The sequence below is a fragment of the Ctenopharyngodon idella genome, chromosome 13, assembly GCF_019924925.1.
Source record: "Ctenopharyngodon idella isolate HZGC_01 chromosome 13, HZGC01, whole genome shotgun sequence".
NCBI classification, from domain to species: domain Eukaryota; kingdom Metazoa; phylum Chordata; class Actinopteri; order Cypriniformes; family Xenocyprididae; genus Ctenopharyngodon; species Ctenopharyngodon idella.
In genome coordinates, this window is record NC_067232.1 from 36077519 (window position 1) to 36096366 (window position 18848).

At 36.3% G+C, this 18848-nt stretch overlaps 1 protein-coding gene across 1 annotated transcript in view; it reads right to left on the minus strand.

The window, feature by feature from the left end:
* Positions 1–18848, minus strand: part of sft2d1 (SFT2 domain containing 1) — a 29801-nt gene that overhangs the window by 4634 nt on the left and 6319 nt on the right. The window contains exons 4-7 of the mRNA XM_051917708.1: positions 13342–13423; positions 12274–12309; positions 12113–12171; positions 4521–4550 (exon numbers count right to left, since the gene is read on the minus strand). Coding sequence (XP_051773668.1) covers positions 4521–4550; positions 12113–12171; positions 12274–12309; positions 13342–13423 — 207 coding nt within the window. The remainder of the gene's footprint in view (positions 1–4520; positions 4551–12112; positions 12172–12273; positions 12310–13341; positions 13424–18848) is intronic.

The window sequence follows — 18848 nt, forward strand, 5'->3', positions numbered from 1 at the left end:
TTTGCTGAAAGGTGACAAATTTGCATCCATGAATAATAATAACAAAAAACATTGGTAACCCTTTAGTTTAGGGTCCAATTCTAGTTGCTTATTATCTTGCATAGTATTGGCTGTTTATTAGTAATTATAAAGCACATATTAATGCCTTATTCTGCATGACCATATTCTATATCCCTTAATCCTACCCAATACCTAAACTTAACAACTACCTTAATAACTATTATTAAGCAGTAATTAAGAGTTTACTGCGGCAAAAGTCGAAGTTAATAGTTAGTTAATAGTGAGAATTGGACCCTAATCTAAAGTGTGACCAAAACATTAATCTCTTCAGTTCATTTATTCTTTTACTAAAACATTTAATGAGGGATATAAATCCTACACTCTCAAAAAAAAATAAAAATAAAAATGCTGGGTTAAAAACAACCCAAGTTGGGTTGAAAATGGACAAACCCAGCGGTTGGGTTAAATGTTTGCCCAACGTGCTGGGCAGTTTTATTTAACCCAACTCTTGTTTAAAAATTACTATATGGCTGGCTTAAAATGAACCCAAAATAGGTTGGAAATCAGACACATAAATTACTAGAGGCAACAATAATAATCAAAAGGTGAACATTCATTAAGAAGTTAATAAATGTTTAAAAAAATGTAATAAATGTTTTAAATAAATAAATGTTCATTTATTAAACATATTAATAAATGCTAATTTCCAACATACCTTGGGTTCATTTTAAGCAAGCAATACAGTCTTTTTAAACAATAGTTGAGTTAAATAAAACTACCCAGCAGGTTGGGCAAACATTTACCCCAAACGCTGAATTAAAACAACCCACTCGCGGAGTTACAACAACCCAATTGCTAGATTTGTCCATTTTCAACCCAAAACGTTTAAATCACTAACAAATCATCTTAACACACTCATATTTGAGAGACAAAGAAAGATAATCAAACTAATCTACTGACATGGTCTTTAGGAATCTTAATGGCCAAAAAAAGTGCATTAAAATATTAGTTTGTGGATATGCACCATGCTCATGAAAAAACATGTGCATAGCCCAATGTTCAAAACAGAGATCAGTGGGATAAACAGCTCATGACGTGGAGCCTGCTCATGCTAATCCAGTAAAAACACAATGAAAAGAGCCATAACCCACAATTTTAAGCCACTCAAACACAGCATTACTGAGCTTGTTGAAGGGTGCGGCTATTTCTAGGAAAACAATCAACAATGAAACAATGGTGAGAGAGGCCTCTAAAGATGAACCAGCTACAGATAAATGGAAAGATGAGTCAAGGGTTTGGTCTTAAAAATAAAACGAAAGCAGCAGGTGGAATACAGAGGGAATCATTCAAGAAGAATTGTTTTCCTCTTTCAAGAGGTTCTTGAAGCAGGGAGGGTGTCAGGTTGGGGGGGATGGGGTGCCCTGGCTGTCAGAATCCATCAGAAACATGCACAAGCACCTCTGGCAGGAAAGGAGGGGGGTTGTTGGGTTCAGCAAGGGATACAAAACATTTTTAATGATTCTTTTGTATTTGAAGATCCAATAATGCTCAACATTCCAGCGAATGAGGTGACCGCCGTCCCTTGGATGTTTTGTGTGTCATAAGTCATTTACGTTGCCTCCTTGTTTACGATAGAGTGTTAGCATAAGCTAGATTGCGTTTTATGTTCATTTCTTTTGTACCTCCTCTTTTTAGGACTTAAATTTTCTACACCACCTTATCTTCTGGATGCCTTTATTGCCATCCAGCAGCTAAAATGATTTTAATATCTGTAAACAAAGAGTTTGCCCAAAAATGAAGATTCTATTGTAATTTACCTTATTTACTAATTTACTCTTATGTCGTTCAGTGAAACACAAAAATAGACATTTTGTAGAATGTTCATGTTGCTCCTCTCCATTGAATAAAATCATACAGTGACGTGTGTGCTATATTTTGAGCCTTTGAAAACAATATGCTAGCTTTTTGATGAAAAGACCAAAATTCATTATGCACTGATACATTTCCTCTCCACTAAAGTTGGACTACTTTAACAATCCATTTATGGTGCTTTTTCTGTCCTTTCTGAAGTTTAAAACCCTATTTGCTTTAATGTATTGAAAAGAGCAGTTCAAACATTTTTTTCAAGTTTCTTCCAAAATATAGTGCACGTTCACAAGGTGAGAGCCTACATTCTTTAATCAGTGTCAGTAAGTTGCCACAAAAAAGCCTCAAAAAACAACAACAACAACAAAAAAACAGATATGGACAAGCAAAATGATTTCTAAACATACTTTTTAAGGAATTAGATAAAGAACTTTATCAGGCTCAAGATGAAAAACAAGCAGCCGTTTGCATGGCACTGGGAGAGCAATGCGCTCCAGTAGGGGATTAGTGCCATATGGTGAAGACCAACAGCCTCGAGACCATAAGTAAATAACAACATGTTTTCATTCAGGGAATTCGGCTCCCCATGTGTACACAACCCAATCCCACCCAACAAACATGAACTGAGAGAGAGGGTGTCAGAGTCTGACATGCTGCCATTTACAGACAAACTTCTGACTTACGCTGAAGTTAACTGAGATTTAAACTGGCATTTGAGCTAATCTAGTTTGGCTGACTAATACGGTTAACTTCAGTGTTGCACATCACAAGTAGAGCCCATACAATCTAGGCTATGCCATCAGGCTAGGGGTGGGCGATATGGCAAAAACATCATTTTTTTCAGACAGGATTACAATACACAATCTTTTCATGATTCTTTATCATGGTGGATTTTAAGCCTATTTTGCATGTCACTGAGCTAATTTCCCCATTTTAAAAATTTAGCCTTACAAAGTAACAAAATTTATTTCACATTATTTTATTTCATTATTTTATCTTTTATTAAAAATAAGAACAAAAAGATGCAAATGACAAATAATAGGACAAATACAATATAAGGTACAAATGAAAAACAAAAATGTTTTTAGTTAGAGTAGGTGTATTTAACAGTAGCATTCAAATAAGAAATTGAAAACTTAAAAATAAAACACTACATAGACTTCACTGTATGAATTAAATATACAATGATTTGTATTAAGGCTACTGAAGTTCAGTCAAGAGCAGTGAATGATTTTCTCTTTGTATTTTGTTGTTTGATTAACTTTAATGACACAGATGGCATTAGGTTTATTAGGCTGTTGTCACTTTAAGACCGAATGTGAGGATCTAATATACTGACACGAGACTGTCCTCTTCCAAAAACCGACCCTAAAGTCATGCACCCTCTAGCTGGTGTAAAAATAATGACAGTGTCGTGTTACATTTGTCGTCATGAAATGACGTATGACCATCGTTACCAATCAAAATGCGTGTTCATTTAAATGCAATGTGTGGATTTTTTACACTGTCTCTTACCCGCTATTTGTCCTATTTCCATTTAGCAAAAATCATTTTTTATTAACAACTACACCTACCCCAACCCTAAACATACCCCCTTAGTGATTTATAGTGCACATACACTTTATGAGTACATGCGTTCCCTGGTATCGAACCCACGATCGCATGATTGCATATTGTTATATATTGCAATGCTCTGCCAATTGAGATACGCGAAACCCGAAATATGACGCAGATAAAAGGGAACAATGCATTAAAATGAAAGTGTCCTGTTGTCGATAGGGGCGCAACTTTAGTAAACGCTCCTATGGGTCGTATTTCAGGGAAGTGACAAACGACTTACATGGGCGTATTGGTTGGAGGACATGTTGACTGACACACATGCATATCGTAATATACTACAGACATGCAACTGAACTATTTATATTCACTTAAGATATAAATGGCTGTTTATGTAAACCTTGTGTGTATTTGACAGATTAAGTGCAATAAGACACGAAAGAGAACTTAGTTCAGTAATTACTCGCTCTGTGTGATAGGCTTTTAGTGTGTGTGCGCACTGGGTGTACACGCTTAGAAAAGCTTATGTCAGAAAAACGTGCAAATATAAAGTTTAACTAGAATGGCTTTAAAACACATACAAATAATAGACTTTTGTGATGGTGAAGACCTGCAATGTCATGTGAGTGTACCCTACCTAGCATAGCATTGCTAAACGTGATGTGAATGTACATCACGTGGTACAGTATGCAACTGTAACTGATAGAATGTTCACTGTAGCACGATACTAAGATCTCTCTTCAAAGGCAGATTGTGGAGAAGATTTTAGATTGTGAATGATTAAATTATCATATTGCACACCCCTACACCAGGTTTAACTAGCTGCTTCTCTGGAACTTTTTTACCTGTAGACTGTAGCACACTTGTGCTAAAAATCATTGTAATATACAGCCTCTCAATGGCTTATTACAACTAACAACTACAAACATAGCTTATCCAATCAGATTTCAGTGATGGACATATCTATTCTATAAATTAAAATAATAATAAAAGTCAATAAATTTTACTAAAGATTTTAGATCAAATGTAGGCAAAATGGTATAAAAATTGAAAGAACAAAATATGAAACATTAAGAGCTGAGGAGGTATTTACTTACCGTGCAAATGGAATGTAGGAGATGCTGTACCTAAAAAATACACACAAAAATGCACAGTGTTAATACCTAATGTCCCATTAAAAGCTTAGAATAGATTCAAAAACAAAACAATCTGAAAATAAGAGTAAATCCATATGTACGTCATAGATGCCAGTTACAGCTTGCTTTTAAAGTAATGAAATGATGTAACAGAAAATGTGCTTACACTGTGAGTTCATCAGTGTTTTTTAAAGAAGACACTTATGCTCACAAATGCTGCATTTATTCTACCAAAAATACAGTAAAAAACATTAACGTTGTGAAACAGCATTACAATTTTAAATGTGGGGTGTAGCCAAAATTCTTGTATGAATAGAAAGTTTAAAAGAAAAGCATTTATTAGAATTTTTATAAAAACAAAACAAAAAAAACCAAACAAGCCAAAAACAAACTTCTGAAATGTCTCTCTCTCTCTCTCTCTCTCTCACACACACACACACACACCCCATGTATGTATTTGAGAATATATTTTGTATTTTAATATTATACAAAGTATACAGTCTAAAGTATGTTAAGCCTCATGTTTCAACCGATTAAAGTATGATAAGCGATTTGTTACACATAACTGACTTCAAATGAATTGCTAATGTACTGACAGTTTCTCAGAAATGTCTAGCATCAAGGAATCCTCCCTACAGATTTCTCAGTATCCTATTCATACATATGTGGTTCAAGTGGTTGCCAGAGTGATAGCTGTTAGAGGAAGGCTGGCAGTGGTCTGTGTCACAGTGTGAAAGAAGAGAACGTCCTGACAGTGAAACTGACGGCAATTACATGGCTAATAAAACCTGGCCCAGTGACGTGTGCAAAACTGGGCAGGAGCATTGGAAAGGACATCCTCACACACACATATAGTGTTCCCTCTCTGTTCGTCTGTCTATCTATCAAACCAGTAATTCTGTGTAAATGCTTAATAATATATAACCGTCAATGTCCTAGGCCTTTTGAAACTTTTATTAAACTTTCAGGCAGAGCTTTGTCAAATCAACAATTAGCTTGTTTTGAAGAACTTTTCTAGTTCTGAGAGAAACCATATGTGTGTGATGCATATAAAATAATACATTTGGGTTTAATGTGGCATATAAAAATCACTCCACAAACATATAACATTCATCTCTTTTCTTGTGGAGTTTGCAGTGAAGTGGTGAGCCCTGTCCACCTGGTTCTGCACCTGTGCACTGCTCGTGGCCAAGTGAAGGGGTCAAGACACGCTTAGAGGATCAGATTATTTCTGCTGCCGAGTTCCACTTAGCTGCTTTAGTGGCATGGGAATACTGCCCATCTGCCCATCTCTATCTTATATTCTGGGCAGAGAACAGTCTTTAAGAGGTCTCCAAGTGTGAACAAACTTACAGTTCAAAGGGTCAAAGATGTGTGGGTTGTGATGTCCCTACATTGAAATGGCTCATGAATATTAATTAGCTTGATCATGACACATTATTTTTAGCATTTGAAAACATAAAAGGGGTCACGACATAAAAAAAAAAAAAAAAAAACAATTTTTCCTTCTTTTGACATAAGAGGTCTTTGTTCCATTAAAAATGTTCTCCTCAGTACAAGAAAGCATTTATGTAACCAAGCTCCAAAAACGGCTTGTTTCAATATTGTGGGATTTGTGACATCACACTGACAAATACATTTACATATGACTGCCTCTACAGTAAGACATCAACAAAAAGACCCTTTTCACATGTCCGGGTTTCTCAAAGTGGAAGTCATCATAGTTGGGTAAAATTCTATGGCGGTGAATGAGAGAATACATTAAATACATTTTTTGTGTCCCTATTTTCTCAAATAGCAAAAGAAAAACTCAACAACAGTGTTTTCACAACTTTCAAAAAAGTCAGTTGAAAGAAAGATGTCAACTTTACCATCACTCCCACAGCCGCTGTATTAGAAACACCCTCAGAGCAGCGTTAACTGTTTTTTTTGTAATTTGATGAAAAAGTAAAACAGTGTTATAAATGTACATACATTTTTACTTTTTTTTTTACTATTTTAAACTTTGCAAGATTTACGATGCTGATGACCGTTAAAACGCGTCATCACGGTCTGTGAAAAAGGTTCGTTGTATTACATCATTGCACCATAGGCCCCACCTACTGGCATTTAGTTGCTTAACGACTGACACCGGTCTATACTGGACACGAGTGTTGTGTCTAAAGGAAATACAACCAATTACAATCACTAATCATAACTTCTGACATAGGGGAGAGCGGGGCACAACCTAACGCTTTTTGACTTTCTCAGTTTGTGTAAATGTACTTAGGGTTCAGAGAATTTCTTTTGTTCCACATTAATTTCACATGTCTGGTACAAATATGTGGCTTTGTTTAATTAATACAGTGTATACTTTTTTCTTTATTTACCCCGAAAGAAGGGAAGTGAAATGTGCATGCCCCATAGGTGGTGAACACTGTAACACGTGATGGGGCACATTGTAACATGAACATATGACAGCTAAAAATGTTATCTGATTTAATTAAAAAAAAAATATGCATGACAAACTAAAATATTTTGTCTATAAAAGACTATTATTTTTTTCATATAAAATAATAGCATTTTTTTTAGAAATTCAAATTTAAATAATTTTGACAATGAACACTCTCCAAAACACAGCTATACAGCATAGATCAAAACTATACAGGCAAACAGATGAAGAAACATATCCAGACATTCAGAAAAACACAGAGCTGAACAAAAACACTCCCCTCCCTCCACTCACAGCTCTCACAGAACACGAGATAAATAGACGAACCAGTACAACTGCTGAACATTTCTTGAAATAACATTTTCTGGATGTCAGGTTCTTCCTCTCAGTCTTTATTCACATTTTTTCGCCCATGGTTTCTCAACAGAAATTCATAAAAGTTGATTATATCGTATACAATAGCATAATTCTAATAGCGGGGCACATTGTAAAGCAGTGTTACAATGAACCCTATCTGCGCAACTGGAATTGAAACCTGGTTAGTGTCTTCTGCTAGTTAGTGAAGCATTAAAGAACTACCCAAACAGCTAACCAACAGATTGGAGATTATTTAAAATTAGACAAATCTGATATTATTTTAAACAAAAAATATAGATGAAAAATTAACTTAAGAAATTTACTTTTGCTATTGTTAAATAAATGTTCAGTAATATCTTCCAAAGATTTTGGAATTTTGGTGCAATTTTTTCTATATATATTGTCGATATGGCAACTAGCAAATACGCTAAGTTTCTTCATGCTAGCGTGTGTGGAAGTATTTAAACCATGCATTAGTTTATGCCCCGCGCTCCCCTAATCCACACACTTGAGCTACTCCCGACAACAGGACAAATGGAAGAGTAAAGGAATGTTTGCTTTGATGCATTTAAACAGCATGTAAGCATCTGTACAGCCTTCAGAAGGTCCCCAGCATCAGGAACAAGTGGATGGTTAATTTTTTGGGGGTCCTGGATTGCATCAGAGGATCATACATTTGTTCATTGCATTTGACTACAGATTGTTTCGTAAACAAGGCAGAGTATAATAGAGAGTTCGCAACAAAACCTTTGTTGAAAGATGAAGCAGTCAACTGTATTGGATCTGACAGCAACGACATCACAAACTGTAAGCAAACAATTTCTTAATGCTTTGTCTGTAAATGCACATATACAAGATGACAGTTTTTTGGTGCAAATTAAATTAAAGGAATTAAAATAATAATACAAAATACCTTTAAAGAGAAGTAGTTTTTTTCATTTTCTTAAGGAAATGTGATTGGTGCCTATTTATGTAGTTGCCACAATGCAAAGACACTGGAAGCTGGTTCGAGAGTTGCTAAAGCATTGCTATGCGGTTGCAAGGCTGTTCTTTGTGGATGCTAAAGCACCACTAAGAAGTTCTGGGAGGTTACCAAGGTGTTGCTATGTGGCTGCTAGGGTGTTCTTGCTGGTTGCAAAGTCGTTGCTATGTGGTGTCTAGGTCCTACAATGCAGTTACTAGGGTGTTCATGGGGGTTGGTAGCATGCTAGTGGTTTTGGGTGGTTGTCAATGCCTTTTATGCAATTGCTGGGGTGTTCTTGGTTATTGCTAGGGCATTGCTATGAGATTTCTAGGTTGGTTGCTTACTGGCCCAAGTCTCTGTTCTGGTGTCTAGATATGGCTTAAGTCCTTTCTTCAGTGTTTCGGTGTAGTGTTTTTTTTTTTTTTTTGTGCCTGTTTAATCATCCAGCAGGCGAAAATTGTGTGAGTGCTTAGAAGAGAAAAGAATAAATAGCACACCTCTCCACAACAAGCCACACAATTTTAAGGATTCGTGCACAAACAGTGCAGACCGAGTTACATGCCAAAGTTTAATAGGGATATAGGTTTGTTCAAATTCCTAGCCCTAAAGCTGCTGTCACATTTACTGTTGTTCAGCAAATTTTCATGGGCAAAATCCAGAAATTTTAATAGAATCTACACAATCAGAATCTAGAATATGCCATATTGCTCAACAGAAAGCTGCTTGGTTTGAAAGTAACTTGTTTGCGAATTGTGCTTCATACATCGCTACACTATTGACAATAGACTTTTGTCAGTGAAATTTAGTTACTGTTGCCTTAGCATACACCACTAATAATTATTAAATATTTGCATTCTTTAGTTTGTTTCTTGACAGAATGTTTTTACTTTAGTCTTTATGAACACCACTTTCCATCCCTTACACCAACAATTTACCTATATAATCACTCCACTCATTCGTCACATCACTCACTCTGATCATGGGCCAAAAATAGACCCATTTTCTCACCTTGCCAAGGACTCAACCCCCTGCCTCTAAATCTGCAGCCAGACACTGATGACAAACTGCATGCGAGGTTTAATTAACAGGTAATCAGCCTACACTAGTTGAGATTCCTGGGCAGCAGGGTTCCAGAGAAGAGCAGAACAAGCTGCCAATTTGTTTTACTGTAGATGCCTGGGGCACAGCATTACTGAAAGTGGGACCAGTTGCATGAAAGCCCTTAAGTTAAGAAAAACCTTAGTTATAAAGGTAAAGGGTACCCTTAGTAAAACACGGGTAGCAAGAAAAAACCTAAGGGTCCACTTAAAGAACTTTAAGGCGGTCATTAATGTGTTTTCCCTTAATTACTTGAGAGTTCCCTTACGTTCTGTTATGCATTGCAACAAAGTCCTTAGTAACCATTTAGTCCTTAAAAAATTAAGGAATCAAAACAGGTCCCTTAAGTCATCTGCTGAACTCAAACACGGTGGCTGATTTCATGTAAAATGAGCACAAGGAAGTACCAATGTGCATTTTTAGCAATCAAAATAAGCCTGCTGAAATTATGACGTGAAACAGTGTGTATTGTCAAAAATAAAACTGAATAAACACCAAAGTTTTCATATTTTTTCATCATTTTCTTCTGTGCACTTGAATTACTTAGCCTATCTCATGCCAGGCTTTCATCTTGTGCTCAATAATGACTGATTATAGCGGCAGGCCTGGGTGTTTAAAAAAAAAAAAAAAAAAAACACCCTTGGTCCAGTTTGGTTTAGATTTCGTTTCCAGTAGCCTACTGTAGAGCACAGAAGTACAGAATGACGCGTTCAGTGTCCTAGACGTAACGTAGCTCAAAGCGAAATACTTTCATGCTTAAGTTCAAGGCTGCAAAAAATGCAAAAACAACAAGTTGGACAAATATAATGTAATTTAATGGAAAACTATAGCCGTGTTTCCACCTCAGGAACTTTCCCCAGGAACTAGGGACTTTGGGGTGGTACTCGGTGTGTTTCGACCGCAGGGACCAGGGTCTAAATGAAGTTCCAGGTAAAAATTTCACCCTCAGAAAGACCCTGATCACAAGGTAGTACTTTTTCAAAGTTCAGGAACTTTTGGGGGTGGGACCTGGGCATTGAACATGCTGATTGGTTTTCACACAGCATTTTGATTGGTTGACTCCACGCAGCATTTTATTTCAACAACCATTTTTAAAAGTCTGATGCGGTGCATGCAGTAAGAGTTTTTTGCTATTTGAATCAACAATGGAGTTTTAAAAAAAATGACTGATGGACCGACGACAAGGTTCAGGCTTTATTAAGCATATATGCAGAGGAGGAAATCCAGTGGGAACTGGAAAGTCGCACACAGTCCTATGTCACCGGACTAAGTGCCTAATCTTCACGGTACTTTAAACCGTGATGAAAGCATGGACAGCAACAGGTCTGGGGGGAAAAAAAGTTCCTGGGACAAATTGTTCCAGGTAATTTCGGTGAAAACGTGGCTTATGTGAGTGGCGCAGCAGGATTTTAAGCATCATCCAGTGTCGTAGCTGGACTCAGAGAAACAATGTGCTCAAATTTTAGGATGCTCTTGTCCTTCAGGCCGCCTTTAATAATCTCCAGTCCATAACTCAAATATTGTAGTACAGCTGTAGTTTAGTAAATTCTAAACTTCTTTAAAAATTCAGTGGTTAGTTATGTTGTTTATTGTGTGAGATAACCACTTCTCCATTGCTGTTTTTTGCCAGAAACTACCGCGAAATGCAAAGTATAAACACTTAGGTAGGGGTGACGGTTAAGACATTAGTTGCAACGCTCTTAAAGAAATCTCTTGCCTCAGTACTTTTTCCCCCCCTCAGGGATATCTTTAAGTCAAACCACTTAAGAGGTTTAATGCAACTGGGCCCAGGTTTTTAGCTAGAGTGATTTAGCATTTTTGCCTAGTAGTTTCCAGGATTTGAGGATAAGCTTCATGACACACATGTACACATAACACAAACATACAGTCACATAAATATCATGAGATCATGTGTACCATGAAACTTTATCTTTACATGAAAGTTTAGCATGCTGGGCTTGTGCACGTTTATAAGGGAAGTATGACATTCAGATGCCAATCAGACTGAAATGTTTTTATTTTCTCCTACCCTAGTTTAATGAGCAGAATCAATTATAATTAAAAACATTTAATAGGCTTACTTCTGAAATGCAGAAAATGGTTTTCTGTTTGTAAGATCCATCTGGCATGTCAATGTCTTCTACAAAGTGTTCTTGGGATGGGATCTCTAATTATTGAGAAAATTACTACTTTTAACAAATGAAAATCCCATTTACTCTCATTGAAAATCCATCGATCCATCCATCCATCCATCCATCCAAAAAAAAAAAAAAAAAAAAAAAAAAAAAAAAAGACTTTATTCAACAATTTCTTCTCTTCAAAAATATCTTAATTTGTGTTACGAAGATGAACAAAGGTCTTGCGGGTTTGAAACATGAGGGTCAGTTATTAATTACATGAAATGATTCATTTCATTTTTGCCAACATTCCAAGTTTGATTAAACAAACCTTTTTTTCCTAGATCCTTAAATGTTCCACTGATAGCACAAATAAAAAATAAAATAAAATTTGGAAAGTGTCTTTCACATGTATTTTGCTGAACATAACTACAAATCTGAAGTCTATGACTAAAAAAAAAAAAAAAGCGAGAAAAAAAGTTTATGATATTTGTTTCAAACAATAATAATTTTATTATTGTTTGAAACAAACCTTGCAAACTGTTTTTCCTTTTTAAAGGATAGTTGACAGATGTCTATCACCTACCATGTCATGGCCAAGAATTGCAAAATGCAGAAAATGATCGCCAGACCCTTTTTGTTCCACTGCAGGGCAACAAGGAGAAAAAAAAATATGAGTAATGTACATTTTCTCAAGTGAATAGTAAACTAATTATGAGCAATAAACCTGTTGTGTAGGAAGCTTACCCAAAACACTGCGCATAATGTCAACACAAGGAATAGCTGGGGGAAGAGCACACACAGGATAAGAGACTGTGATCAAATACCCATGAGGGATAGCAAAAAGAATTTTAATAGATATACATGCTTGTATTAAATGTGGCAAACAATGACCATATTAACAGCTGATGAGGTAAGCAATATGGGATTAATCCAGATAATATGACATTAGTGAAATGAGAGTGCTGTGCTTGAGCGAGTGTGAACAGATTCAGACCAAAACAGATTATAACGGAAAGTGATTTTCCACTGTGATTCTTCTGGATTACTACAGCAGTCATTTGAATGTCTTAATGCCTCGTAGTCCCCTTAAGACCGTCCAGATTTGTGACTGTAAAAGGCTGAAGCGTTCCTTTTGTGAGTGTGTGTATGCTTGGCACAACAAATTATACAGTTTAGCACTTATTATATAAAATATTTATATATATATATATATAGGTAACACTTTACAATAAGGTTCATTGGTTAAACATTAATTAATGTATTAACTAACATTAACTAACCATGAGCAATACATTTGTTACTGTATTTACTAATCTTCGTTAACATTAGTTAATGAAAATACAGTTGTTCATTACTTGTTCATGTTAGTTCACAGTGCATTAACTAATGTTAACTAGATTTTGATAATGTATTAGTAAATGTTGAAATTAACATTAACAAAGATTAATAAATGCTGAACAAGTGCAGTTCATTATTAGTTCATGTTAACTAATGTGGTTAACTAATGTTAACTAATGAACTTTATTGTAAAGTGTTATCCAAAAGATTTAATCAATTTTTCTTAAATCTTTCATTTGAAAAGTGTGCTTGTGCAGTTTTTTTCTTAAAACACATTTCACTTGGTTTGACATTTTGTTATCTAACACAATGACAAGGTAAAAAAAAAAAAAAAAAAAAATGTGATAAAGGAGAATATCTAATAAGGATGAGTCAACTGTTCTGATATGAGGTTAAATTCGCCTTTCCAAAATGTCTTTTCTCATTAGCTCTCTAGTGCTGACACAGTGTGGTGTGCCAGAGGCTCTTTCTTACCAGCATCATAATGGTGGCTATAAGCCTGGTGGGCTCAAACATACGCTTCAGCTGTTTAAATGGACCCATCAGGAAACAGGTGCTGTGGAAAAACAGTGACACAGAATGAGTTCAATTCACATGTATCCATCACTCACAGTAACACCAAAGGTGCATTAAAAACTAGCAAAAGCAAATTAATTTGTTTACATTTTCTTGATATTTAAACATATACTTTTAAACGACATAAATTTGTCATTTTAACAGCATCACTTAGACTGCTATAGCCAACTACTATATAGTACTATATACAACTACTATAGCCAAAAAGATTGACGATGTTTAATTTCATTTTTGTTCTACTTTTGTTGATACTGACTGCTTTCTATACAATAATGGCTGTTCTGTCTAGTTGGATGCTATTGTGTATCACACTGAACTTTTTAGATACAGATATAGTAAGTAAAAGTTTACTGGGAAAAGTCCAAACCAGGATCACTGGAAAAATATGCCCTTTGGCGGCATTTCTGCAAAATGATATTACGTTGCGTCTTGCACGGCACTTGCAAAGTAAAACATCCAGTGAGTGGTGCTAAAAGCATGTTCAGTTTTACGATAAAGTACCACTTACACTAAACCCTAAACCAGGGCTCGTCAACTGGCGGCCCGCGGGCCAAATCCTGCCCTAATGCACCCTAATCTCCCTCCTCCTCTTTTCCTGGCGGTGCGGCTAAATTTGGTTAGATACATGGCCGCAGTGGCGCCTGCAGCTGTACGGCTATATACGCACTGTTCGCACCATGCACGCTCCTCCGACTGACCTGAGAACAGTATTGCCAACTTAGCGATTTTGTCTCTAGATTTAGTGACTTTTAAAACCAATTTAAGGACCTTTTTTTCAAAAAAGTGCCTAGCGACAAATTTAACGACTATTTGGACAAACCTCCGTTGCCAAAAGTCACCAGTACTGCGAGCGCTAGGTCTTGCTTTCCCGCTGTAGTCACACCTCTCTCTGCGTCTACTCTGTTCACTGAGTGGCTGAGAGGAGCAGCAGCACATTCCATTGATCGCACAGCCTCTGATGTGAATGAGCGATCTACACATGAGCACAGTTGTTGCCACGGAGTTATCACTTATCTGCTTCTCCTTTGTTTTATATTTAAAGAATTTTGTTTGACCGTTTTGATTTTCCATTCTTCTCGTGTGCTTTATCCCTTATACTCACTATATCACAGAGCTTAAGTTCATCCAGTTTCCGAACTCACTGAATTAACGTAATTTACACAAAAGATGTAGTCATTCACTATATCATACTCGTGCTGTTGTCTACAAAATGAAAAATATATATATACAGGAAATGAGAACATTCGGCTATATTATAGCTATTATACGAAAATACAGTATGTGAGCACGGATTAGGAGAGAAATAACATTAGGTAGGCAGAATGCAAGTACGACGTGATGTCGTCACGAATATGCTAATTGACGTATGACGTTATCTAGCGACCTTTAGTGACATTTTGGGCAGGCTTTAGCTACTTTCCTTTGAAAATAGTTGGCAACACTGCCTGAGAAACGTTTTCCGTGCGAATATTTCAGCAGTTATGCGTGTCCCGTATTTCTGTGAACTTTCTTTTCCGTGAATTGGCCAAACGCGCTTGCATAACGATCTGAAACGATTTGGATTCGTTCAGACCACTCTGTCTCTGAATCATCTGTAGTTGTTTCTCGGTCAATAACAACAAATACAGAACAAATAGCGCTGTTTTCATGTGTTTCACTAGTTTACTTGGAACTACACAGCACGGCCCAGTGGTTAACGGAACGAAAGCTTAAAGGAGCTGCGTTTATTCCCGGTCACCATTATTAAACAGCGTTGCAACATCAAGTGAGATTAGCGTTTCAATTCGACACACACCTCTCGGTTACAAACTATAAATCACTCGATGATTAAACTAGTTTTAAATCGGATGAAACAGCCAACATTCCCAACAAGACTGATGAGGAAAACAGGAGAAATGTGCATGAATGAAGATGCCATGAATGAAACCCCAAAATCACCACCCTTACAAACATTTACCATGAATGAACTGTAGTAAATGACCATGGTTTGTGGAAATGTGGAATATTTATATTGAAAACTATGTTATAGCCATTTATATTGCAATATTTATTAGGTGGGTAGGGGAATATATAATTCATGTCTTTGTTAAGGCTTAGTTTTAACCTGTGTTTAGGCATTTTTTTACATATCATAATATAACATCATTTGGCAGTGGTAGTAGTGAGTAGCCATGTATGGTTTTGCCAGTGGTTACCAAGTCTCACTGTGAGAATATTTTCATTTAAGCCTATGTAACATAAAACACATATAATGAAAAAAAATTAAACTATACTCAAAGACATTTTAGATGCTATTAAAACATCTGTCAAGGAAGCATCATCTAATGTCTAGAAAATTTAACAGGCAAATTGAAGACACATTAAAATCAGTGTGATATTCATAAATTGCTGCTTAATTTTATATCACAAGCAAAATCATCACAAATATATAACAAATTTACCCAGCCCTTGGTTTGTAGCTGTTACAAATATTTAATATCCTGACTTTACAAAAGCAAAATCTTATTGATTTTCATTTGAGTGACAGGAACACACCAACAGCACCAATTAGCATAATTCCTAAATCCATATAGCCCTTTTATTAATTTATGCTGTGAGACATCAGCAAAATCAGTTAGCATCACAATGACGCAGAAGGGGGTGCAGAATCACTGAGAGTAGATGGACTGTGCTCAGGTCTCTGGGGGCTAAACCCATCTCCCCTGCATTATTCAAGCAACCTTAACCAGGACACTCATTAGATCACAGAAGCACTAATGCATGAGCCAGCCATGATGTCATCCTCTCTTCTACGACAACAGGCATCTAGGACAGCCATAATCTGACATTTTCAAAAAACGGTCTAACATTCTAAGGAAAGAAATAGGGCTGGCTCACTTACTGCCCCTTTAATCTACAGTATTACTTCAAGCTAAATGCCAAAAATGGAAAGACCAATATACGAATGATCTAAACTCAAAACCTGTCAAAAACATGTCCAGGTAATATTTCAAAAGTAAGCAAATAAACTTCAGTTCAGATCAACAGGTCTTTTGAATGTAAATGCAGAGCTGTAAATAAATATCATGGTCTGAACCATCTTTTCAGTCTGGGTCATGGCCTTTAAATGAAGTTTCCAGATGCTACCTGATAATATGTCATGCCAGTAGGTTTCCAAACCACTACCATGACCAGAACCAATGTTGTGTGTATTTAAAGCAGGTAACCCAGACAGCATGACCCGTAACTCTAAAGACTTAACCTCTGTAGCTCTGTCAGGACAAGTCTCTGAATAAAGACAGAGTCTGGTTACTAATCAAACCAGACTGAATTTTTACTTAAGTGGCCCAATGGCTCAGTTTAATGATTTCTTACAGAGTTAAGACCTTCAAAGTAAAAAGCGATCTTCGGATATGCAGAGATGCAGTATGGGATAATGCCAGGGGAATTCTTCTAGGTCATTTTTACATCTCACTGCCCTGGTTACTAACTGGGTCTCTTCCTTCTTCCTACATCATGATTGGAAATAGCTGACCGCAAGCATTCTGTGATACACCAATGTCATGCTTTTCTGGAATTTTAGCTACATTATACACTACCGGTCAAAAGTTTTTGAACTGTAAGATTTTTTAATGTTTTTAAAAGAAATCTCTTCTACTCACCAAGGTTTCATTTATTTGATCCAAAATACAGCAAAAAAACAGTAATATTGTGAAATATTTTTACAATTAAAAAAAAAACTTTTCTATTTGAATATATTTTAAAATGCAATTTAGTAGGATAATCTCACTCTCTTTTTATAGTTATGAGAAAGAACCATTTTCATCTGCACAGTCTAGCAGAGCCGAAGCACAACCAAAACAAAGTTCTTCTGCAAAATGCATGCAGTTTTGCTTTTTTAACCGCTAGAGGGCCAAAAGTTAAATAGTGTACCTTCAGTTATATTAGCAGGGATGCACCGAAATTTTGGCTGCCAAAAATGGCATTTTCGGTTTTTGGCCGAAAGAGAAAAAGGCTGATAATATAAGCTGAAAATATGCCGCCCCGCCCCTCCATGTTCAGCGATCAGGTTTCAGTCTCGCTTAGAATGTTTTGTAATTTTGCAAGCGGCTCCACTTCCGAAGATGCACAACTTCCGCTCTGTGTTTGCGCTAAGTTCTTGGCTCAAAATCCCTGTGTCCGAAATCACTCCCTAAACCCTTAAATAGAGCACTACTTCAGGGAACAGCCATTTTTAGTGGTGTCTGAAACCTTAGTGGACATTATCGAGGGTACTCATTCAATCCCACAACACACCGCAATAACGAGCGTACAACTGATGTGGCTAGAGAATACCCATAATGCACTGTGACAGTCGCGTGCAAAATGAATTCCCACGTCTCACCAAAAGATGGTCCCCGCGGCTGAATCATCCATCCATCCATTCATTCATTTTACAAACCGCATGTCCGTGGTGTATAGCATAATATAATACAGGTATAAATTCATTTTTATTTGATTATTAAATTGTTTATCTAAGGTTTACAGATGCTAGTTTCCATGACAGAATTGAAGATTAATTATTTTATCATACTACTGGAGCTGCCAGTTTGCTAAGTTTCAAATGATTATTAAACAGCAAGCACAAACTATGCAAAAGCGGCAGCCCTTCCGGTGCACTCAGGGTCCAAATTCACTCACTCGCTTTCAGTCACTCCTTCAAGTGAACTGTATTAGTGAACTAATGTAGGGAATAGTGAATAGGGAATAGTCACTGACCCACTACCTGCTTTCTGCTCACATGCTCTGATGATAATAATATTAACATCAATAAATCAATATATTATTCTTCATTCAGTTCTATGCAACAGAATCAGATTTAACATATTTATTTTTTGACCAATTATCAAAATAAAGTATAACATTTTAATACAGGCCTATTTTCTGTCCAATTTGTGCGTGTTACTTTAAATAAAAGTGTGGTTATTTTATTTTATTGGCATGTATTTTTTAAAGTCATTTTCGGTTTCGGTTTTTGGCCAAGAGCATCCAGAATGTTTGGTTTCGGTTTCAGCTCAAAATTTTCCTTTCGGTGCATCCCCATATATTACTATATATGAGATTTTTTTATTATTATTATTTATGATGGCCAGGGTAGCGTTGCCAAGTCCATGGTTTTTCCGTGAAATTGGGCTACTTTAACACTGTTGCCACAGGTTGTTGTTCTCCAAATAACATGATATTTAGCGATTTAACGATTTTTACCAGGTCTAGTTTTTGACTAGTTTTGAGCAGTAATTGATTGGGTTTTGTTGTGAAAACCTGGCAACCCTGAGCTATGGTATGAACTATCATAAGCAGTGATGTCTTCATGCAAGACAACATTCTTTATATCTTTTTTGTAAGTAATAAAGTTGATGAGACCTTAACTAAACACTGAGAAATTA